The sequence below is a fragment of the Budorcas taxicolor genome, chromosome 3, assembly GCF_023091745.1.
Source record: "Budorcas taxicolor isolate Tak-1 chromosome 3, Takin1.1, whole genome shotgun sequence".
Classification (NCBI taxonomy): Eukaryota; Metazoa; Chordata; class Mammalia; order Artiodactyla; family Bovidae; genus Budorcas; species Budorcas taxicolor.
Window position 1 is genome coordinate 92,551,217 of NC_068912.1, and position 23,934 is coordinate 92,575,150.

Sequence of the window (23,934 nt, forward strand, 5' to 3'; positions counted from 1 at the left end):
AGAATTGAAATTCTGGAAGTCATCAGAGCGTGAAAGCCATGAGACTCCATGCAAATTATTGGAGAGTGTAGATACAGAAGAAAAGAGATGCAAGAACTGGAACCCTTTGATGACAAAGTCTGGGAGATGAGGAGGAATCGCAATGGAGACCGAGCACCATTAAGGTGAGAAAGAACCAAGAAAAGGGTGTTTCAGACAGAAGTGTCAGATGCTGCTGAAAAGAAAAGATGCTGCTATGTCTGAAAAGAAGCATGAGGTTCAAACTAAAAATGAACTGGTGTGCTAGGAATATGGAGGTCGTTGAGTCCTTGACGAGAGCTGTTGGGTGGAGTAGTAGCAAGGAATACCTGACTGGCGTGGGTCCCAGAGAGACTGGGAGAGGAATTGGAAGACACAGAGAAGCTACATCTTTCAAGGAGATTGACTGTAAGGGGACCAGAGAAATGGGCGAATAGCTGGGGGAAGTTGAGAGGTCAGGGAAGGGTTTTATTTTTTAAGGTGGGAGAAACAACAACATGTTTGTTGATAGAATGCTCAGTTAATAGAGAGGGCAGAACTGAAGGCATTTTACAAAACTCCGGCAGCACCTATGGCTCTATGTGTGTAAGTACTACTATGTCATGAATTTACTTTCAAGTTAGTTGGGTTATGTAGCTTTTAACTTAACACTGAGAAAATTATTTTCCTTGTAAATGTCAACTAGTAGAAAACTACTTCTGTCTTAAGATCTGTTTTTTGTTTTTTTTTGATAGAGGAAACATGCTCTTTTTTGGCATTAATATTAAGAGGTTCAAGGGTAGGACAGTTGTAGAGAATTGAGAAGGAATATGGTTTTAGGAAATATCACCAGAACTACTTTTTGATTATGACAGGGCTCTAATTTGAAGGCTAGACATGTGTACATGGGAGTGCAGTTTAGATTAGATGGCCTGTCTTGGTTACCCAGTTTATAGTACAAAGATATTTACTTACGTGGCTTACCTTACCTTTCTTTGTAAAGTGTGATGTGTTTCATTTAAGTTAGTGTCTGGAAGAACCTGGAAATGTGTAATATTATATTTGAGTAGCATCGAACTGTTCATGTGATTCTTCCCTTTTTTTCCATCTCAGGTTAAGAATTTCTTATCAAAACGAGTGCTGATAATGTATTTTTTCAGTAAGGTAAGAGTATGTAGTTATAACATTGGGAGTGGGGGGAGAGAAAACAAAATAAAAAATGAAATAGCAAATAAGATTAGACTTTTCAATATTTAGCTTGATCTTAGCAAGCCAAACAGCTTGGTATCATGCTTCGCTAAACCTCCCTTTAAACAGTACCTGACCTAGACAGGCATCTCCCATCAGTGACTTCCTGAGGCTGGGCTCTAGTGGCCTTCTGGGTCTCTTGGCTGCAGGCAGCTTTGTGCCAAGATGTGGCCCCTTCCTACAAATTGAGCAAATCTGTGGCGACCCTTCATGGCTCATTGTCCTGCTGACATTGTTGTGGCCAGTTTGGTGTTCAGAAGAGAGATAACTGGGTTAGACTGCAGGTGTTAAACTGGTGTTGGATTAAAGTTGTAATTTAGGCCACAAACTAAATGACTTTCCAGCTTGTCTGTCAGCTGCCCCAGCTGCTGTAGGAGAGTAAATCTCAGAGGTAGAAGCTAAAGAGTCATTTTTGTTTTCACTGCTATAGCTGTTGTGTCAGTTAATCCTTTGATGAGGAAAACCTTTGCCCATGTGTAGGGGAAAGAATTTTTGTTTTAATTAATCTAGCTTCTCTGTTTTTGCAGATTCTGCATTATTAACTACTAGTGCACTTGTATTAATGCCTTGAAGTTGAAGTCTGTATTGGCATACATTCCTCATTTTATTCTTTGAGGATCCTACTCTGGTGGGGAGAGAGATCTGAGTAACTCTGGTAGAATATAGATACATACAGCAAAGAATCCTTTCAAGTTCTTGGAACTTTTCACTGTGGTAGCAGGGAATATCCATGCAACTAGCAAGAATGTTTGCCAGAAATAATCTGTAGGCTCTCCATTAGAGCCCTGGGAAAACCATCCGACCCTGGAGAAAGGTGTCTCATCTTCTACCAAGAGAAAGAGGAGTTGTCTGAAGTTTTACTTCAGGGCTTTGTTTCAGAAGGAAGGGAAGAAAACTTAGCTTTTGTCTTTTGTGTGCCATGCTCTTTTCACTTGCTAAGTTGTGTCCGACTCTTTGCCACCCCAATGGATTGCAGCATGCCAGGCTTCCATGTCCTTCACTTTCTTCCAGAGTTTGCTCAAATTCATCCATTGAGTTGGTGATGCCATCCAACCATCTCCTCCTCTGTCACACACTTCTCCTGCCCTCAATCTTTCCCAGCATTAGAGTCTTTACCAGTGAGTTGACTCTTCGCATCAGGTAGCCAAAGTATTGGAGCTTCAACATCAGTCCTTCCAGTGAATATTCAGGGTTGATTTCCTTTAGGATTGACTGGTTTGATCTCCTTGCTGTCTAAGAGATTCTCAAGAGTCCTCTCCAGTGCCACAATTTCAAAAGCATCAATTCTTTGATGCTCAGCCTTCTTTATGGTCTAGCTCTGACATCTGTACACGACTACTAGAAAAACTGTCCCCTCATTTAATTCTGACAGCTTTCCTGTGAGGTGTCTTTTTGGCCTTGTTTTACAGAGAAGGAAGCCTGAGGGCATGTAGCCAGTAAGTGGCAGAGCAGAAGCTGAATGAGATCTCCTTTTTCCTTGGAAGTGAATGCTACCTTAGATTCTGATTTTGCAGGTGGATCTGCTGTGTGATAAGGAGTTGTAGACACCACTGCTTAACGTTGGGAAATGTAACGTGCTATTGTTGTGAATGGGCTTCATTGGCTGTATTACGATAGCCACTTACCCAGGCCAGTTGTTGTTCCACATCACAATACCTTGCTGTATTAAAGACTGTTGGGTGGTTTTTCTTTGTAGTGGGGTTGAGGGTAGACACTTTAGGAGAGGTAGTATGTACTTACTTAGGCAGTACTTTTTTTTTTTTTTTTTAAAGCATTCGTAACCATTCTCTTTGGGCTTCCTTGGGGTCTCAGCGGTACAGAATCTGCCTGCAATGCAGGAGAGGCGGGTTCAATCCCTTGGAGAAGGAAACGGCAACCCACTCCAGTATTCTTGCCTAGAAAATCCTATGGACAGAGGAGCCTGGTGGGCTACACTCCCTGGAGTCGCAAAGAGTTGGACACGACTGAATAACTGAGCATGCTTGCAACCATTCTCTTGAATGATCTCTATGTTAATCCTCTGAGGTGGGTTGAGGGAATATAACTTATTTTAAATGAGAAACTGAGGCACATAGAGATTTAGATACTTGGCCAGGGTCACACAGTAAGTTGTAGCAGAATGCTTTATTGCAGTTAAATCATAATGTGTAAGAATTTCAGGTCTTAGCTCTAAAGAGGCAGTTGTGAATTCTTTATTATTTTAGTCTACATGATTGGTTGGATGAAATGATAATTTCTGGGCAACTGAGTTAAATGTTTTTGTCATCTTTTAGCACCCAGAGGCCTCCATTCAGGCTGTGTTTTCAGATGCCCAAATGCATATTTGGGCATTAGAAGGTAAGTAGTCTCAGTGAGCTGCAATAATGATTTATTTATTCATTAAATATTGAGATATTTAATGAAAGATCAGTTCTGGACTTTGATCTCAATCTTTGAGTTTTCAGATACATTTTATGTGTTTGTATTATGTAGATAAATTTTTATTTAGGTTTATTTTAATTTAGAGATTTTCCTTGTATATAAGTGGAGAAACTGAGCCTGGGGTTCTTGGCATCTCTTTCTCTACTTCAAAAAAATTGCAATTAATAGATTGTTTTTTAACCATCACCTTATGTTGATGTAACTTGCTTAATATATTTAAACATATTTAGCTTAGTTTTAGTTGTTAAAGAACTATTTCTTTTCATCTTACAGATACCACCTTCTCAATGTTTAAATGATACTTCCTCAGAGAGGCCTTTCCTGACCACCCTATGAAAAGTATCCTTACTTTGTCCCCTTATCAGGCTTTGTTTTCTTAGCCTTTATCACTGCCAAACAGAGTATTATTTAAAAGAACTTTTTTCTATTAGAACATAAGTCAGATTCATCTTATTTAAGACTATTACAGTTGAGTACCTTTTCTATCCCTTTTGCCTCTTTTTCTATTCTATTACTCCCTTTTTTATTTAGACTTTTATACATTCAGAATATTAATTCATCCTCAAATAGAGGTATTGCAAGTGGATTTGCCCAATTTTGATTCACTTTTAACTTGTTTCTTCTTTTCCCCTCGAGGTCTGTCTCACTTAGTAGCAGCATCATTTACAGAAGATAGATTTGGCGTAGTCCAGACCACACTACCAGCTATTCTTAATACTTTGTTGACGCTGCAAGAGGTAGGCAATATATGGGTCGGGTGGAAATAGAGGTCCTGTCTTCTCCCTCACCTAGCTTTTTCTGTTTGTTTCTTACATTTCACATGGATTAATGAAAAACATGTTGGAAGTCAAAATAATGGTACTGTTCTCACGGTCAGGCACTTACAGTCTAAGAGAGACTAGGAAGACAGACTTAATTCATTTATAAGTGTTAATTTTATTGTAACAGAGAAGGTATATTAAACCTGTAGGACATACCTCTGGTATTAATCAGATTATTTAGGATATTGGAATTCTGTTCAGTACTATAGGTTTGTATCCTTACATAATTTGTAGCTCCTGAAAGTGACCTGTAGTTAAGTTACTTGTGTAAATAAGAAGTTACTTATCGACTAGAGGCTTAAGAAGATAGAGCTGGGACCAATGGATTCCTGCTACAAGGCTGGGTGCATAGTTTTAAACTAACAGGTCTTTTTTAGGCTTAAAGGAAGAAAAATAAAACATACACTTGTTTTTCATTAGGCTGCCTTTCCTGACTTCATGTTGGGTGATATGTTTTCACTGCCTTGTATTATTCTAGTTCTGTGTCAGATGAGGTGTATAAACACTAAGGGCTGGGGACATTTGAAGGTAGGGGCTTGAGTGTACAGGTTTTCTGGAAGAAGTATTTCTGAACTAGGTTTGAAGGATAACGACTGATGCATCTTTGGGTCTTGGGAAGCAATTTAAGATAGAGAAAACAAGCTTTGCTCTTCCTTTCTTCAAATCTCAATTCATTTTACCTCTTAGAATTTCTTACCCTTCAGAACCAGTGATTTTTTTTCTTCACTTTGTCCTCTTTGTGCCTGCTTTCTCATGTATGTTATTTGATACATATATATACCTGTGGATAGCTTTATTATTTGGGTTCACTTCCCAACTACATTACTTAAAGAAAGAATTTTCTACTATTTCCACAGCTTCTACTGTTTGGCTTATCTAACCGCACATTAGGGTTACCATGATTATGGGTATATCTTTGGTATTCATAGCATAGCTTTTTTTTTTTTTTAATCACTCTGGTTGTGTAGTTTAAAATAAAACAACAGTACAGTGTTCCCTAGTCTACAGAGTGATTTCATATCTTTTTTTTTTTTTGAACTTCAAGTCTGTCTTGTAAAGTAAAGTGGAGATGTTTTGGCCCTGTCTTACACATGAAAGGGGCTTGGTAGTGCAGTGGCTTACCTCAGATCTCACACACATCTTAGTGGCAGAGCTGGGACCTGATGTGATCTCACTGCAGGGCATTAGCAGTGGAATAGGGGCTTCAGGGAGGGGCTTCCCTGGTGGCTCAGAGGTTAAAGTGTCTGCCTCCAATGCGGGAGACCTGGGTTCGATCCCTGGGTCGAGAAGATCTCCTGGAGAAGGAAATGGTAACCCACTCCAGTATTCTTGCCTGGAGAATCCCATGGACGGAGAAGCCTGGTAGGCTACAGTCCACCGGGTTGCAAAGAGGCGGACACGACTGAGCGACTTCACTTCACTTCACTTCAGACCTCAGGGAAAGTTGCAGATCCAGTCTCCGAACTTGTCTACTGTCTTCTGCTGGGCTTTTATTTTTACATAGGGTTCTCTTCAGAGATAAGGGCCCTACTTTTAGAACTGTAACTTTCAAACTTTTTAGACTATGATATGTAGTACATTAGACTCAGAATATAGAGGGGGGTGTGTGTGTGAGTAACAAATAAAAGATTCTTACAACAGTGCTTACCTTTTATTTTGTGCTTCATTCTAATGTTTTCCACTCTATTTTATTTTTTAAAAAAGGCTGGTTGAAACATTTCACAAAGATCACACTGCCCTAGAGGTATTCTGCACCAAAATTACTTTCTTCTCATCTCCTCACTGTCAAAATCGTAATTCTTCATAGTTGATTATGGCTAGGCATGATAAGGAAAGCAAATTTCTTTATTTGGTTGTAGTCATTCTTACCTTTGATTAGGAAGGTATGAATTACAGATTTGTTGAAGGCTCAAGCTCTTTTACTTTGAAACAGGAGCTGAATGGAAAATACTTTTGAGGGGCAGAGGAGAAAGAGGCAAAGGTATATTTTTGAGAGTTTGGGAAGCAGTAAATGGAACAAAAACCCCTCTTTGTGCGAGGCTTGTGGCATCTCTTCTCCCCAAGACAGCATCGCAGTCGCCCTTTCGGTCATGCTCTACAGTCATCAGATTTTGCAGACTACCTTGCAGTCTTTCTGCCCCATATCCCAGGGTTGAGTGTCTCGAGTGAGTCAGTGTCCACATGGATATTTATCCTACACTTTGACTTTCTCACTTTTTTTTTTCACTTTTTACTTTGTACTGAGGACTAACCGATTAACAAATGGGGTTGTGCTAGTGTCAGATGAGCAGCGAAGAGACTCAGCCATACATGTGCACGCATCCATTCTCCCCCCAAACTCCCCTCCCATCCAGGCTGCCTCAGCATTGAGCAGCGTTCCATGTGTATACAGTGGGTCCTTGTTGATAGTCCATTCTAACTATAGCAGTGTGTACATGTCCACCCCAAGCTCCCTAATTCTCCCTTCCCCTCCCCCTTCTCTTTGGGCAACCATAAGCTCATTTTCAGTCTCTTGAGTCTCTTTTGTAAGTCCATTTGTATCATTTCATTTTAGATTCTACATATAAGGGATGTCATATGATATTTCTTCTCTTTCTGACTTACTTCACTCAATAAGTCTCTAGCTCCATCCATATTGCTGCAAATGGCACTATTTCATTCTTTTTAATGGCTCAGTAATGTTCCATTTATGTACGTACAACATCTTCTTTATCCATTCCTCTGTCGATGAACATTTAGGTTGCTTCTGTGTCTTGACTGTTGTAAAGAGTGCTGCAATGAACACTGGGGTGCATATATCTCTTTGGATCATGTTATTCTCCAGATATGTGCCCAGGAGTGGGATTACAAGGTCATATGGTAGCTCTAGTTTTAGTTTTTTAAGGAATCTCCCAAGTGGCTATACCAATTTACATTCCCACCTACAGTGTAGGAGGGTTCCCGTTTCTCCACACCCTTTCCAGCCTTTAATGTTTGTGGATTTTTTGATGATAGCCACTGTGATTGGTGTGAGATGGTATCTCATTGTAGTTTTGATTTGCGTTTCTCTAGTAATTAGCCAGGTTGAACGTCTTTTCATGTACCTCTTGGCCATCTGTATGTCTTCTTTGAAGAAATGTCTATTTAGGTCTTCTGCCCATTTTTTGAGTGGGTTGTTTGTTTTGATGCTGTTAAGCATCACGAGCTGTTTGTAAATTTTGGAGACTAATCCCTTATTGGTCTCATTGTTTGCAAATGTTTTCTCCCAATCTGTGGATTGTCTTTTATTTTGTTTATTGTTTCCTTTGCTGTGCAAAAGTTTTTGAGTTTAAGTACGTCCCATTTATTTTTTTTTTGTTTATATTTCCATTATTCTGGGAGACAGATTGAAAAAATATTGCTGCGATTTATGTCAGAGTGTTCTGTTGCCAGTCTTTTACACACTTACCAGCCTCAGCCTTTGACTGTCATCCAGGCTTCATCGGCCCGTGTATTCTCCACCTCCAAAGCTTAAAACTCCACGATTCTAGCCTCTAAGCCAGAGTCCTTGAATGTTTTTGTGCCAGAGATCCCTTTAGCAGTCTGATGAGGCCCATGGACTTTTTCCCAGAATAATGGGAAAAACAAATACATAAAATATAAAGTCTTTCAGATTAGAAAGGAAATCAGTTGTATTAGAATATAATTTTGAAAGTATTAAGTTTGTGATACATTAATGCGTTAAATAACAAGGTCTATCAGTGGGTCTATGGAGAAGGAAATGGCAACCCACTCCAGTATTCTTGCCAGGAGAATGGTGTGGACAGAGGAGCCTATCAGGCTATAGTCCGTGGGGTCACAAAGGGTCAGGCACGACTGAGTGAGTGAGCATCAGTGGGTCTAACTCATCATTTTGAAGTAATGATTAAGATGAATGGCATTTAAAGATAATTACACTAGTGTGATGAAAATATTGATGGTTTCTGTTGGTGGCAAAGTTAGAGGAACTACTAATGCTATTGTGATTTACTGTTTCACAATTGAAACAATTGCTAAATTTTAATTATTAGAGCTTAGTAAAGATAAACATGTCATTTTTAGCCCAAAGTTCATGGCCCCTGAATTCTGTCCATAGATCTGTGGGCTATATAAGAGCCCCTCTCCCTCATGCACAGCCTTTTATGCCTTGCTTCCTCTTTTGTCTTTGCTAATATTTTCACTCCCTTTGTTTTTCAGCTCCCCCCAGCTACACATACGTCGTTCCTTATCCAGGTTACACCTTATAGTCTGTCACTTCAGCCATCTTGTTACCAATTCCCTCACCTCCTAGTTGCCAGGTCCTTCAGTTGCACCCACGTGGCAAAACTCTAAGGGATCAATCCTATACTGACCGCCTACCCTTTCTCTTGCCCATCCCTCCTACTTCAGCCTCATTTCAGGCTCTTGGCATTCTTGACCTGAATTGTTACTATGGTCTTTTGCTCCCGGGACTTAACAGGGACCCTTCATTCTGACTTCAACCACTGCCCAGTTCTTCCCGTAAGCCCTCTAGTGTCATAACCACCATGGACTATTCTATTCCTCCACCCCTGCCCCAGATATATTTGATTTTCTTAACCTAACTCTAACTCTATACGTGATGCCTCTTCTTTCTTTGCCTAGTACACATTTTTCTCGTTTTCTCTGGCTCCGCCTGTAACCCCCATTCCATCATTTTATTACACTGCATTTTCATTGTCTGTTTACTTTTATTGTCTCTAGTCAGTGTAGGGGGCTTCCCCGGTGGCTCAACTGGTAAAGAATCTGCCTGCAATGCAGGAGACCCGGGTTTGATTCCTGGGTCAGAAAGATTCCCCTGGAGAAGGAAATGGCAACCCACTCCAGTATTTTTGCCTGGAGAATTCCATGGATAGAGGAGGCTGATGGGTTACAGTCCATGGGGTTGCAATGAGTCAGACATGAGTAGAGTCAGGGATCTTGTCTTATTTATGTATTCCTAGCATCTGACCTGGTACCTGGCAAATAACAGGTACTTATTTATTAAATGCTTGGTGGATGACTGCTGGATAGCTTCATGGTTGGTTTGATGGGTGAAGGCTTCTGTTCTGGGGCCTGAATTAAATGATAGTTCTGATGTGAATTAATTATAATAGTCACAAGCCCCTTCATTTTGTAAGACAGGGATGTCATGTGACTCATATGAGTCCTGTTGTATGTTTTTGGCTTTATATTCTTTGATGTAGAAGGGATCCTTGCTTTTAATAACAAAAATAAGTTCTATATATCTCTGTAATTTAAGGTAAGTTATTAAACACAGGCTTCTGGATTTAGTAAGGAACAGTTGTGTGTGGGGCTTCCCAGTTGACTCAGTGATAAAGGATCTGCCTGCATTGGAGGAGTTAGGTTTGATCCCTGGGTCGGGAAGATCCCCTGGAGTGGCAGATGGCAACCCGCTCCAGTATTCTTGTCTGGAAAATTCCATGGACAGAGGAGCTGGGTGGGCTACAGTCCATGGGGTTGGAAAGAGTTGGACACAGCTGAGCACACACACGAACACAAGGAACAATTTATGGAACTATTTTGTTCTTTTGCTTTACTTTTCATTGTCAATCACTTCAGCCATTTTACTGAATCATTAAAGACAAAATATGAAAGAAAAGGGGGAGCCTTTCATTCTTCAAACCATTCAGAGGGCAAGGAGTGGACGGATGGCTATCCTAGGACAGTTGTTCCTAATAATAGTGGCGCAAGCCATCCTGGGAGATCCAAATACTACAATGGGTTCATGGATCCATACATGTACTACTGTCATCTGAATAATTAATGTTTGTCTGGCATAGTTACAGCTGTTTTTTAGAGGTTTCTATATACTGTTTTGGTTAATTGAAATACATAGTCATTTAAAAGCATTATTGAGTTCATGGAATTATTTCCTACATTAGTGGATGGAGAACAGTTACTGTCCCATGGAATTCCACTACATAGCTATCTATCTAAGTGTGTGTGTGTGTATATATATATATAGTCTTTAAAAAGGATCCTTATATGTAAAAGGTTGGGGACCAAAATGGTAGAGTGGTTTGTTTAATTAAAAAAATTTTTTTTAATTGTGTTAAAATACACATATAAAATTTAAAATACACAACATTTTAGCTGTCTTTTTGTGTATAGTTCTGTGTCATTAAGTACAGTCACATTGTTTAACCATCAACCACTTTTTCATTTTTGAAAGTATGTTTTAAACTTTTCAGAAAGCCTAGTCTTTGAAGAGTCACTGTCACCTTGATATAGGATATCAGCTCTATCTATTATATTTTTTCCTTATCACCTGAAGGCCAAATTTCGAAATTTGAAGTTGACCTTTATACTATTCATATATTCAATAAATATCAATTATCAAACAGTTCAGCGTGTGCTGAGATACAGAATAAGAAAAGACAAATGTGGTTCCTGCCCTCCAGGAGCTTGAAGGTAGTCGCTCAGACATGTCCAACACTTTGTAACCTCAAAGAGAAAGTCATACAAATAAGTAACAGAAAGTAAAACAGGAGATCATACAAGTAAGTATAACTATAAGTGCCACAATGTACAAAAGTGCAGGGTGATTAAAGCACAGAAAACAGGCAAGTCTAACTAGTCTTGCGAATAGGAGATAAAAAGGAAGGGTGTGAAGTCATGAAAGGCTTCCCTTTCATGGGAAGTGACACGGAAGTAGGAAGTGACACAGAAGTTAGATGGAAGAACGAAGAGGAGGAGAGGAATGTTCTTGAGGGCCAGAACTCTTGAGTTTGAAGGTCCAGAGACCCTTGACCAGCATTCTTCCAAAGTCACACTGACCCTTGACCAGTATTCTTCTACAAGTCACACTGTTTTTGTTTCTCTAGAATCATATTTTTTATTTCTATATTTATTTTTGTATACTATATTTATATATATATAATTTATATATTTTCAGTTTTTATGTTTTATTTCTGTAGAATCCAAAAGAAATGTTCTTTCTTTAATTTTTGTAAAAATCCCATAAAGATAGAATAAAGCTTATTTTGCATGATTGAATCTCTCTCGAAAAGACTATATCTGTATCTGTTGGTATGACTTACTCAAGATCATGCTCAATGAATGGTCGGGTAAATTTGTAAACCAGGCTTTTACACCCCAGATTCTTTGCTTTCTACCATATCAGATCACTTCTGCGAGGGCTTGGCAGAACATGTATTTCTTAACTTCTTTCTTAATATCGACTGTAGCAGGCTCAAGTGTGAGACCTAGGGGCAGAGCCACCTGTGTTTAAACCCTGGCTCGCACTAAAGCACTCAGGGTGCCTAGCCCATGTTATTGTTGTGGTGGTTGTAGTCACTAAGCTGTGTCCAACCTTTGCAACCACATGGACTGAAGCCCTCCAGGCTTCTCTGTCTGTAGGATTTCCCAGGCAAAAATACTGGAGTGGGTTGCAATTTCCTTCTCCCGGGGATCTTCCCGACCCAGGGATTGAACCCATGTCTTCTGCATTGCAGGCGGATTCTTTACCACTGTGCCACCTGGGAAGCTAGCTTATGTTAAGCGCTCAGCAAATGTGAGTTAGCTCTTATTGCTTTGTTGTCACTATTACCATGCTGTATGACAGAATTCTTGTACAGGAGAAAAGATTTTTAAAGATTAAAAAGAAAAGTACTGCTGTCAATACTGTAAGCAAGTAGTCTGGGTGACAGTGTCAGACAGATGCCTAAGGCTCCACTGCTCTGTGAGTGACTAGCGCAGTTTATTAAAGTTTTCTGAGATCAGTATCTTCATTTATAAAATGAAAATAGTATCTTGCAGGAATATTATGAGGGTTAGAAATAATATCTGTGAAGAGTTTAAAATGGTTCTTGGCAAGTATAATATATGCAATAAATAGCATATACTATTGTTATAAATAATTAAATAAGTGGTTATCAGACATGGCTTTGTTAGCAAATTATTATTTAAATGAGATGAGATATATATATATATATATCACAATTAACCGAGTTCCTGACACAAAATAACTGCAATCAATAAATTTAGCTATCATTATCATCATCTGATATTGTCATTATTCTGTAGCAGTGGTTCTCAACCAGGGATGATTTTGTTCCGCAGGAGGTATTTGGTAATGTCTGCAAACAGTTTGATTGTCACGGTGGGGGATGCTGCTGCATATGTTGTGTAGAGGCCAGGGATGCTGCTGAACAGCCTACACTGCACAGGTCAGGCCCCACAGGAAAGAACCGCCCAGTCCAGAATGTCAGCAGTGCTCAGTTTGAGAAACTCTGATCTATAGTCATGATTTCCAGTAACAAAGTCCACTCTTATCCTTAACATTTGTTTGGGATTCTGGCTTTAGTGGAGCAGAACTCTTTTTAACTAGGTTATAAGTAGGATCCTTGAGACCAGGGACTTTCAAGTCTCTGCATGGCAGACTTTTATTAATGACGTTGATAGATAAATAATCAGGAAGGAGCAACTGGAGTTTTCTGTTTATGTGGCCTTTGTACATATGCTACTGCGTATAAATATAAATGGGCAAAAAGTGCCTGTTTCCATAGTACAGCCCCTCTTTAGGCTTCTTTTAGGGCCAAAGTGAGGCCTTCATAGAATTTATTTTTCCCAGAGTATATTTATATTGTTCAGTGGTGTGTTCTACTCAGCACTTACTCTTTTCATTGTTTGGGATAATTCTTAACTAGATATTTGAGATTCCAGTTGTGTGATCTGAGTCTTAAGGGCAGGAACCAATGCATAAAATGAGTGCTCAATAGGTACTTGTTTAATCTCATAGCTGATTAAGTGGATACTTCAGTTCTGGTAACCATGGGGCATATCATTAAATACTATAAACCAATGTTCTCTAGGTTCAAGTTATTCATATACTACCATCATAGTTTTTGCTTTAACTGTTGATTAGCATACACTATTGTCATAATTTTAGTCACATTTATATACCACCTAAATGAACTATTATTTACTTAGTATTTTAAGTTAAATTTATTTAAAAGGAAACAGTATCACTGTTGTAAAAGGAAAGCTAGTTTGACTTGCTATGAATAGATAGAGGTCTACCATTCCTTATCTCAAACCCTCAAATTGTTTCAAAATTTAGATATTTTAAGATTTTTCAAAGTGTTACTATGGTATACACAATCATACATTATGTAACACTGCGATTGCTATCTGAGGTAGAAGCCCCTTAATCAGATACAGTAATGCTTTTCTCCAGTGAAATATCTGAATATTCATAGCAAGTGGAATATAGAATATAAATAACCTATGTCAGCTTCAGTTCAGTTCAGTTCAGTCGCTCAGTTGTGTCCGACTCTTTGTGACCCTATGAATCGCAGCACGCCAGGCCTCCCTGTCCATCACCAACTCCCAGAGTTCACTCAGACTCACGTCCATTGAGTCAGTGATGCCATCCAGCCATCTCATCCTCTGTCGTCCCCTTCTCCTCCTGCCCCCAATCCCTCCCAGCATCACAGTCTTTTCCAATGAGTCAACTCTTTGCATGAGGTGGCCAAAGTACTGGAGTTTCAGCTTTAGCATCATTCCTTCCAAAGAAATCCCAGGGGTGATCTTCAGAATGGATTGGTTGGATCTCCTTGCAGTCCAAGGGACTCTCAAAAGTCTTCTCCAACACCATAGTTCAAAAGCATAAATTCTTCTCTGCTCAGCCTTCTTCACAGTCCAACTCTCACATCCATACATGACCACAGGAAAAACCATAGCCTTGACTAGACAGACCTTAGTCGGCAAAGTAATGTCTCTGCTTTTGAATATGCTGTCTAGGTTGGTCATAACTTTTCTTCCAAGGAGTAAGCGTCTTTTAATTTCATGGCTGCAGTCACCATCTGCAGTGATTTTGGAGGCCAGAAAAATAAAGTCTGTCACTGTTCCCACTGTTTCCCCATCTATTTGCCATGAAGGGATGGGACCGGATGCCATGATCTTCGTTTTCTGAATGTTGAACTTTAAGCCAACTTTTTCACTCTCCTCTTTCACTTTCATCAAGAGGCTTTTTATTTCCTCTTCACTTTCTGCCATAAGGGTGGTGTCATCTGCATGTCTGAGGTTATTGATATTTCTCCCGGCAATCTTGATTCCAGCTTGTGCTTCTTCCAGCCCAGCGTTTCTCATGATGTACTCTGCATAGAAGTTAAATAAGCAGGGGGACAATATACAGCCTTGACGTACTCCTTTTCCTATTTGGAACCAGTCTGTTGCTCCATGTCCAGTTCTAACTGTTGCTTCCTGACATGCAATCAGATTTCTCAAGAGGCAGGTCAGGTGGTCTGGTATTCCCATCTCTTTCAGAATATTCCACAGTTGATTGTGATCCACACAGTCAAAGACTTTGGCATAGTCAGTAAAGCAGAAATAGATGCTTTTCTGAAATTCTTTTTCCATGATCCAGCGGATGTTGACAATTTGATCTCTGGTTCCTCTGCCTTAGGTTAGGTTTTATTGTCCGATCAGGGCTTTTTGGATTTCAGTATCGAGGAGAAGACAATGAAAGAGAAAAGACAGTAATTTTAAATAATTCTTTTTTGCTGAAGTCCCTGAACCTGAAGCCTTCTTGTCCTTTTGTTGTGAAGGGAAATTAGAGAGGATTAGAAATGTGTTAAAGACATATCACCTCCATACTGAGACTTTCTTCCCCAGTGTAACTTTTATACATTAGGGTCTGTTGGACCCAATTTAAGTTTCGACATTTATTTTTTTGAGCTATTCCAATTATTTGTAAGGATCGATATTTTATGACTTTTATTCTTTCTTAGAGTTCTTTTAAAGAACAAAGAGAAAACAAAATTCATTCCTTTACAATTACCCTTTCAACCCTTTTAAAATCTGAGATGTATTATGGAATCCTAGTGATTTTCCATTTCCAGTGTCTTGAAACAGTTTGCTATTTGATCATCCTAGGAATTATTTCATCATTACTCATCAGTTATTCCAATTGTGGTAAAAAGACCAGTAAGAAAACAGAAGAATGATGAAATCATATAGTATTGCATCATCTTTCAAGAAAAGGTATATAAATAGTCTGAACAAACATCTTTGTAGTTTTTTTTTAAGCTTTCAATGAATACAGTTGCTAATTCAGATTTAAAAGATTTTCCACTGATGATAGTAAAAAGGAGAAAAATGCCCATATGTTAAATAATTATTTAGATAAATCAGATGATGCATGCAGAGACACAGCACTCTAGAAATTTATATGATTCTTAAATGGATGCATGCTGAAGGTATACAAAGGTGTATTCAAAAGTGACTGGAAGGAAATAGTTGACGTTGAAATGAGAAAAAATCACATGTATAAAATAATTTTATATGTGATTGCATTTCAGTTCATCTTTATAAACCTAAGAATGAAAATGTTTTGCGTAGTTGGGTACAAAAAAATGGCTGAACTTTGCAACAAAATTATGAACTGTCAAAAGTTTTTTAAAGTATTGAGTTTTGATGGTGCAGTTGCAAGAAAAAGAACCAGAAATAATGATAAGCTAGAGTCTGTTGGAGAGATGTCTTCAATTTGAAATCAGTATTATAGGATGGATATGTTCCAGGTTTGTTCATAATAGCTGATAAGTAGGTAGTTGCCTTCAAAACACATTTCATACTTCAGATGTTTATATCTTCAAAACCTGGAAACTATGTTTATCATCTTATTTATATTGCTTTAAAGTTATTTTACATTATCCTGTTATTGTTATTTCTGTAAATTTTTTGTAAAAAGACTATAAAAAGGGTCCACCGAATCCAGGTGAAAATGATGATGACTGCTTTGCTGGTATACTGAGAGTGAATCAGGTTTATAAGAGAATTGAAAGGGAAGTAATATTTCCATTGTGATTCAGTGTTACTTAATGTTACTTAAGTGCGTCACTGAATACTATCTTCCATACTGCCTGAAAGTATCCTAAAAGCGTGCCCCAGTCTCAGGCATTCCTCTTACAAGTTTCTGTTGAAAGAATAAATGATTGGACTTGCAGTTGTGACAGACTGAACACATGCGTCAGATCTTGTTCCTTCCCCTAAACTCTGCTAAACTATGGTGAAAGTACTTTTAAAAAGACATAAATCCGTAAATAGGAGAGGAGACAACAGCAACAAAGTTTTCTAAGCTGGAGAGCAGACGGTTGAGAAGCTAACTTAGCAGAGTCAGAGGCAGTGCGAAGGTGGCAGTGGGGTGAGCACCTCTGGGGCCAAGGCCTGAGGGACAGATACCAAAACAAGGAGGCTGTGTGAGCGCTGTTGAAACCCAGCTGGAGCCCTAGATTCTCCAAGGTGCTTCTCCCTCATTCCAGAAGTTAAGTTTCATCCTTTAGAGAGAGTGCAGCACTGGCCCTCTGGACTGGGAAAGTTCATAGTTGGAGGCACTCTACTAGAAGTTGAGGGTGTGCTCGATAGCTGTTACCTGCTCAGCTTCCCTGAGCCCTGGGAACCAGGCCTTCCAGAGAGGGCACTGGAAGGTTCTTCTTTGGGAACTCTGATCACACCAAGAAGAAAGACCTAAAGTTACTGAGTTGGGCACTCACCCTCCCTGCCCTGCACACCCTTCTGCACCCCCCACCCCTCAGAAGTCCATACAGATCACCTGTTGTGAAGCCTATTGTCGGTAATCCCCAATCATGTACTCAAAGCTGTTATCAGTCATTTCTAGCACTTAGAGCTTTTGGTCCAGCTCTTTAGAAGGTCCTATTCTCAGTCATGAGCCAAGGGAAGTAGTCAATACAGATGATAGAGACCAAGTGGAGTACAGAGGGAAAAGAAACTCTAAAGCAAAAATAAACCCCCAAATATAACAAAAAAACACAAAAACGCTCAGGGTATTGCATCCTGGAAACAAAAATAGGATGTTGAAATAAAAAGGATCATTTAGTTGACATAAAAGAACTCTTGAAATTAAAAACATGATGGCAGAAATCATTTTACCTAGAGTCTTAGGTACTTTTTTGGTGCTTACATCCATAACTGTAAATAATAGGCTTCTGCTATTGCTTCTTGTCACCTTAGACATTGTACTTGCTGCAGTAGATTAACACAGTTATTCTCAATCTTCTCTTCTCCCTTCTCTTAATATAGTTACAGCATTTAAAGGGGCTTCCCTGATAGCTCAGTTGGTAAAGAATCCACCTGCAATGCAGGAGACCCTGGTTTGATTCCTAGGTCGGGAAGATCTGCTGGAGAAGGGATAGGCTACCCACACCAATATTCTTGGGTTTCCCAGTATTTAAAATTATAATATTTACCTTTGGCTTTTTTTTTTTTTTTTACTTTTTTTTTTTTACCTTTGGCTTTTAAAAGTTACACTTAAATCTTTTTCTTACATTGTCAAGTATGTAAATAAAATCAGTTTCACTTGTGAGTTCTCTCTTCCTACCTATTCTTGCACATTAGATGCTTAATCATCTAGAATTGAAAAGGAAGATAAGCTAGTTTTGTAAATAACCTTACTTATGTAAAGTATAAAGTTTGATCTTTTTTTGGACTGAGATTCATAATAAAGGTATTCTTACCTGTCATGCATTGTAAGCAGAGTAGGACATCTGTGTTTCACTTCCCACTTTTGAATTTTCAAGGCTGTAAAAGTATATAACTGCTTTTGAGAGGATGGATGTAGACTTTTCCCTGGTAATTGCTGAAGTGGCAGAACCTTGACTGCACTGGTTTTCAAACCGTTTGACTGTGATCCAAAATAAATACTTTATTATATGTCTATGTGTTATCTCTGTATCTATCTATATGAAATGAAATCTCTTTAATCCTTGCACTGAGTTGGCTTTTTTGATAGTCTGAACTAATGTGTTTCCTTTTTTTCTTGATATAGTCAGTTGATAAGTACTTCAAGCTTCCTCATGTTTCCAGTAAGCCACCTCGGATTTCAGGAAGCCTGGTGGACACTTCCTATAAAACATTAAGATTTGCGTTTAGAGCATCTCTGAAAACAGCCATCTATAGGATAACCACTACATTTGGTGACCATCTGAAGTAAGTTTGCCTCTTCTGTTCACTTTCGAGAGTTCCCCTGAGAAACAGGCATGAGAATTAAGGCTCGTAAATTGAAAGTGGTGTTTTTGGGACCTTCTTGATTCCTACTGGGAAGTAACAGCTTAGATTTAGATTTAATATTTGCATTTTAAAAGTTGGCCTATTGTATAAGCTTTGGGACCTTCTTTCAGATGGATAAAAAAGGATAGAAAGTTAAAAAAGCAGCAAATGTAATTATATATTGTTTTCTTATATTCCTAAAATGACCTTAAGGGAGAAAAAAGGCAAAATGAATACTCTCCAAAAAAGCATATTAAAAATAATTCTGTTATTACATCTTGGTTAGCAAACCAAGGCTTGGGGTGAGCAGAGTATTCCATAGATGAGTTTTTGGTGCTTTGTGAATCATGCTGGAAAAACAGCAACAGATCATAACACCTTCAGAAACGGAACCAGAAAGAAAACCACAAATGCCAAGCCTGTGTATATTTAGTTTCATTGATGTTTACTGCTTTCTTTTCATGAAATAATCTAGCTAGGCAGTGTAAGGGATACTAGTTTACTAACTAAATTACATTTATCATAATTGTAAATAAACTTTAAAACATGAGATTGCTCTGTTTTTTTCTGTATGCAATTAATAGTTTAGAATTTCTTCAAACTAGCTGCTTTTAGAAACAGTAGTGTATTTCCTTTTACTTCCGTAAGGCAAATACATAAAACATACTATATACATACCTAAGGTAGCCACAGCAGCAAGTTTATGGAACACTTTGGTTCTGTGTGGGAATACAGAAAAGCTGTAGATAACCCTCTGTCCTTAGGAAGTTTATTCATTTGTTTAAAAACAAACCAGAAAAAAAAAAAAAACATTCATTGAGTGCTTTCTAGATCTGCAGTCTCTAATATGATAGCCATGTGTTGCTATTTAAATTTAAATTAAGTTAAATAAAATTGAAAATCCAATCTGCCAGTTACATTGGCTACCTTTCAAGTCCTCAATAACTACACATGGCTACTGGCTACTATACTGGACAGCTTAGGTATAAAACATTTCCATCATTGCAGAAAGTTCTTTTGGACAGTGCTATTCTAGACAATACACTTAACACTTTTCATTTATTCTTCTCAAAGAGCCTGTGAGGCATAGAGATTATCATAATTGTATAATATAGAAACTGAGACTCAGAGAGCTTAAGAACATGCGTGATAGCACCGTCAAGTCAGTGTTAGAACATAAACCTGAAATTAGGTCTTTCTTGCTCTTAAGATTCCAACTTCTTACCCTATACAGCACTAGACTCCCTCCAAGATGTAAACTGTAAGGTTTAAGGTATAAATGTAAGGTAGGAGATGTAAGGTACTCTTAGAAAATTCTCAGTGAATTCAGATAATGAAATACATATGATGATTGATGTATATTGATGATACAACCAAAACAGGAAGAAAAGGGGAAAATAGATTTCTTCCATAAGAAAAGTAGATGATTATTAAAAAAACTGTAAGGAAGAAACTCTGCCTTAGTTTCTTTTCTCTGAGTAGAGCCATATATTATATACATGCTAAAATTGATGAGGCCACTAAAGACTATTTTGTGCAAATATTGGACCAAATGGTAATAGTAGAAGCATTAGATTTGGAATTAAAACATTTGGATATATGTCTGATTACACTACTGTCTGTTGTAGTTGTGGACAAGTCATCTATTGATTTAAGTAACTTCCAGGTAGTAACTTATGCAGGTAGTAAGTTGTAGAACCAGAAATTAGACTCTAAATCTTTCAGACCCTAGAATTCTATATACAAACCTCTGAAAATCATTCTGATACTGTTTTCCTGCCATGGAAAGGGTGTATTATTCGTCCCATTTTATTTCATTTGCTGTTAATAGAGATAAAATAGGATCATACATATGTAAAGCCCACATACATTATATATTATTGTGACAACAACTATTATTATTGTAGGAAAGTGAAAGTCGCTCATTCTTGTTCGACTCTTTGCAACCCCATGGACTATACAGTCCATGGAATTCTCCAGGCCAGTATTCTGGAGTGGGTAGCCTTTCCCTTCTCCAGGGCATCTTCCCAACCCAGGGATTGAACCCAGGTCTCCCGCATTGCAGGTGGATTCTTTACCAGCTGAGCCCCAAGGGAAGCCCAAGAATACTGCAGTGGGTAGCCTATGCCTTCTCCAGTGGAGCTTCCCGACTCAGGAATCAAACCAGAATTGCAGGTGAATTCTTTACCAACTGAGCTATCAGGGCAGCCCCTATTAATACCTGGTTTATTCATTCCCCAGAGCTTCACCTCTGAGAACCAGGTATAAATGAAGTAAACATTTGAGGTGTGAAAACTAACACAGACCAGTTACACATTGGAGACCTTCATTTTACTCTTGTAATTTAGACAAGTTTGATTTACTGACTTTCCAACCAATAACATTAAAATTTGAGAGGAAGACTACTATTAGAGTTGAGTACTAACAACAGTAAGAGAAGTACAGTGCCTGCTGGCAGAGGGGAATCATGAGAATAAAAATCAAAAGAAAATCATGAGAGAAGATTTGGTGTTTGAAAAAATTCAGAGCCATTTAGTTAGAGATGACAGCCTCCCTGGCACCGAAAGAAAGTGAATAGTAAAGTATACATGAGATGGTTCAGTTGGTGGCAGCTACATGGTTTAAGAAAGCAGAGATGTAAAATGTGTAAGGTGTTTTAGGATAATTTGTAACAAAATTATTATAATAAGCCTTTGACACTTTTAAAAGTGGCGACCTTCAGTTACCTGGAATTTTGTTATTGAGTGTGTGAAAGTTGCTCAGTCATGTCTGACTCTTTGTGACCCCATGGACTATACAGTCCATGGAATTCTCTGGCCAGAATACTGGAGTGGGTTGCCATTCTCTTCTCCATTATTATTCAGTCAGGATACAGTATTATCAACAACTAGAAAACTGAAATCTTTCATTGTATTTAATTTCTGCCTAAAATTTTAAAAGAAAGCTCTGTACTGGTTTAAGTATACATTTGCCCCACTTTTGTCAAGGTAATGTATTTTTGTAGGGGTGAGGGTGGGAAGAAAACTTAATTTCCCATCCAAGGCATAACTTATGTTCAAAGGGAAAAGTAAATCTAAACCACCAAGCTGTTACCTTTGAAAACGATTAGTGGAGTCTATTGTATTTTATCCAAACATCTTAGTTTAAAGGATTTTATATTAAAAGCAATTCATATACTCTACAACTCAAAGATAATGTTGGAATCTGGTTTAAATAAAATAATAAAATCCAGAAAAATCTACTGCACAGCCTGAAACTCTGCACAGCAGGTTCCACAGCAGAGCAGGTTACAGTTGATGCCTTCAGTTGTCAGCCTTAATTTTCTTTGGGCTTTTAGAAGGTAGAAGCATGCTGTTGCTCAATACATGTCCTCCTCTCATTAGATTAAGGAGGGTTTTCATCCAACTTTTTTCAGAAGTACTAAATAAGTGAAAATTTCTATTCATTTTTAATTGTTTTGAAAAATATTGACTCTGTGCTCTGTGGTTCACTTAATATGCTTAATGTAAAATAAAGCTTATGCTTTGAATTTATGTCTCATTTAGTGCTGTGCAAGCATCTGCAGAACATCAGAAGAGACTTCAGCAGTTCTTGGAGTTCAAAGAATAGTTAAGTAATATAAACTGTGTTCATTACACTGCTGATACAACTACAGATGGGACAGTAAATGTTCAGCATTCTTGGATCAGAAGAAAATGGACTAATTAGATGCTTCCTTTGTCGTGGTGGTTGCTTTGAAAACTATACTTTAATGGGAGAAATCATGGAAAGAAATTCTCAACAGAAAAACCAAAAACTGCCTTTTCTGTACCGATTGCTTTTTGTGTGTGTGGTATAATAAAATCTTTATTCAATTTTACAGAAGCCTCTATGGCAGTAGAAATGTTTGTAGCTTATGCAGCTTAATAATAAGAACTAGAAAATGTTTAGAATTTACTTTTGAGAGGAGTAGAGGCAGTTCAGAAGGTAAAACAGGTCAACTTGATCTAGTCTTCCTTCCTAATCGGTCTGAGAGTTTAGCTCTCTGTAAACTCAAAATGCGTAAACTTTTTTGGAATAGTTTCTGTTTACTAAAGTATAAAAAGAGTAACAGTGGAGAAAAAGTCACAGAAAATGCTGTCTAAAGGACATATTTTGTTAATCTGTTAGGTTGTGTTTTTGCTTTTGGAGACAAATTAAATTTGCATGATTGTCAAAAAGAAGTCTCAATTTACAGATGCTAACTCTATGTAAAGGAATGTGGAAAAATTCAGCTCTTAAGTTACAAGATGAAACATTCACATTTGGTTTTCAAAAGATAATTGACCGACATCTATGAATTTATTTTGTATCATGTTAGTAAACAATGTGTATGGGTGTTTTCTCAGCTAGTTTTTTCTTTCTTTTTCTGGAACAAAACATTAAGTGATTGCCAGGTTTTTCAAGTGAGAGAAAAAGTTTTACAGGAAAACCAGGAGACTTCCTTTTTTTCCCCCCACTCTCCCCGTCTTCATTAGATCAAATTATTTTGTAAAGCTTATTGTCCTCACAGGGAAGCAACCTTTGCTTTGTTAACTGGCTGGTTAAAATAGATTAGGAACGTCTTTACACCCAGAAACAACTTAGTCATCAGGTAGCAAGTGAAACCAAAATGTCAGAGGGATTAGTGTACTAAGGAGTATGTTGTATGTCCTGAAAGTGAGTAGGTAATTTTATAATTTATCAGCTCAACTTTGGAGGTGAAAGATTGGAAGTCCTACTGGTAGACATTCACTGAATGTCTTTGGACTGAAATACTTCTTATAATTCTTTCCTGTTATCTTTTCCCTCTAGTGTCCCCTAATTTTTTCTTTAAAGTCAGCACAGGACTGTATATGAATCTTTATTGTGGTGTATATGTCTACCATTTGTCTGATTACTTGATGTATTATATCTTGGTTTATTTGTTGCCCCTTCAGCCAGCACATGCCAAATTATAAATGAATCCTGCTGGCCTTTATGAGACAGCTTCCCAGTTGTCAAGTTTTTGGAGTATGTAGGCTATTGCCTTTTTTTTTTTTTTTTTGGCATCTGAAGTGGAGTTGATCTGTTTTTTTGAATGTAAAAGTTGAATTTTGAATGTAGAAGTTACTTACAGATGACCAGAAACCGTTGAGTTCCATATTTTAGTCACTGAGCTTTTTATATTCCATTCTCTGTGCTGCCCCTGTTTGAGGCATTTTGGGAGAAAAGGACTCTTAACCTTATGATTGCATAAAGAATTTAAAGTCTGACTTACTCAGATAAAATGTCTGGCTTTGTTTTAAGGTTGTTTTTTTTTTTTTCCTGTCATTTCCCATATGCTTTGGGCAAACTATATTTGATGAGCAATGTGAAAATTTCTAAGGTGTTCATCCCTATTTTTTCTGAAGATAACATGCTTTGTACTCAATACAGTTCACAT

At 38.0% G+C, this 23,934-nt stretch overlaps 1 protein-coding gene across 1 annotated transcript in view; it reads left to right on the forward strand.

The window, feature by feature from the left end:
- The window catches only part of NDC1 (NDC1 transmembrane nucleoporin), a 56,534-nt gene extending 34,197 nt beyond the window's left edge, over positions 1 to 22,337 (forward strand). Inside the window, exons 14-18 of the mRNA XM_052637501.1 lie at positions 1,111 to 1,161; positions 3,519 to 3,582; positions 4,303 to 4,403; positions 18,292 to 18,452; positions 22,058 to 22,337. Coding sequence (XP_052493461.1) covers positions 1,111 to 1,161; positions 3,519 to 3,582; positions 4,303 to 4,403; positions 18,292 to 18,452; positions 22,058 to 22,121 — 441 coding nt within the window. The 3' untranslated portion in view covers positions 22,122 to 22,337. The remainder of the gene's footprint in view (positions 1 to 1,110; positions 1,162 to 3,518; positions 3,583 to 4,302; positions 4,404 to 18,291; positions 18,453 to 22,057) is intronic.
- Positions 22,338 to 23,934: the final 1,597 nt, after the last annotated feature.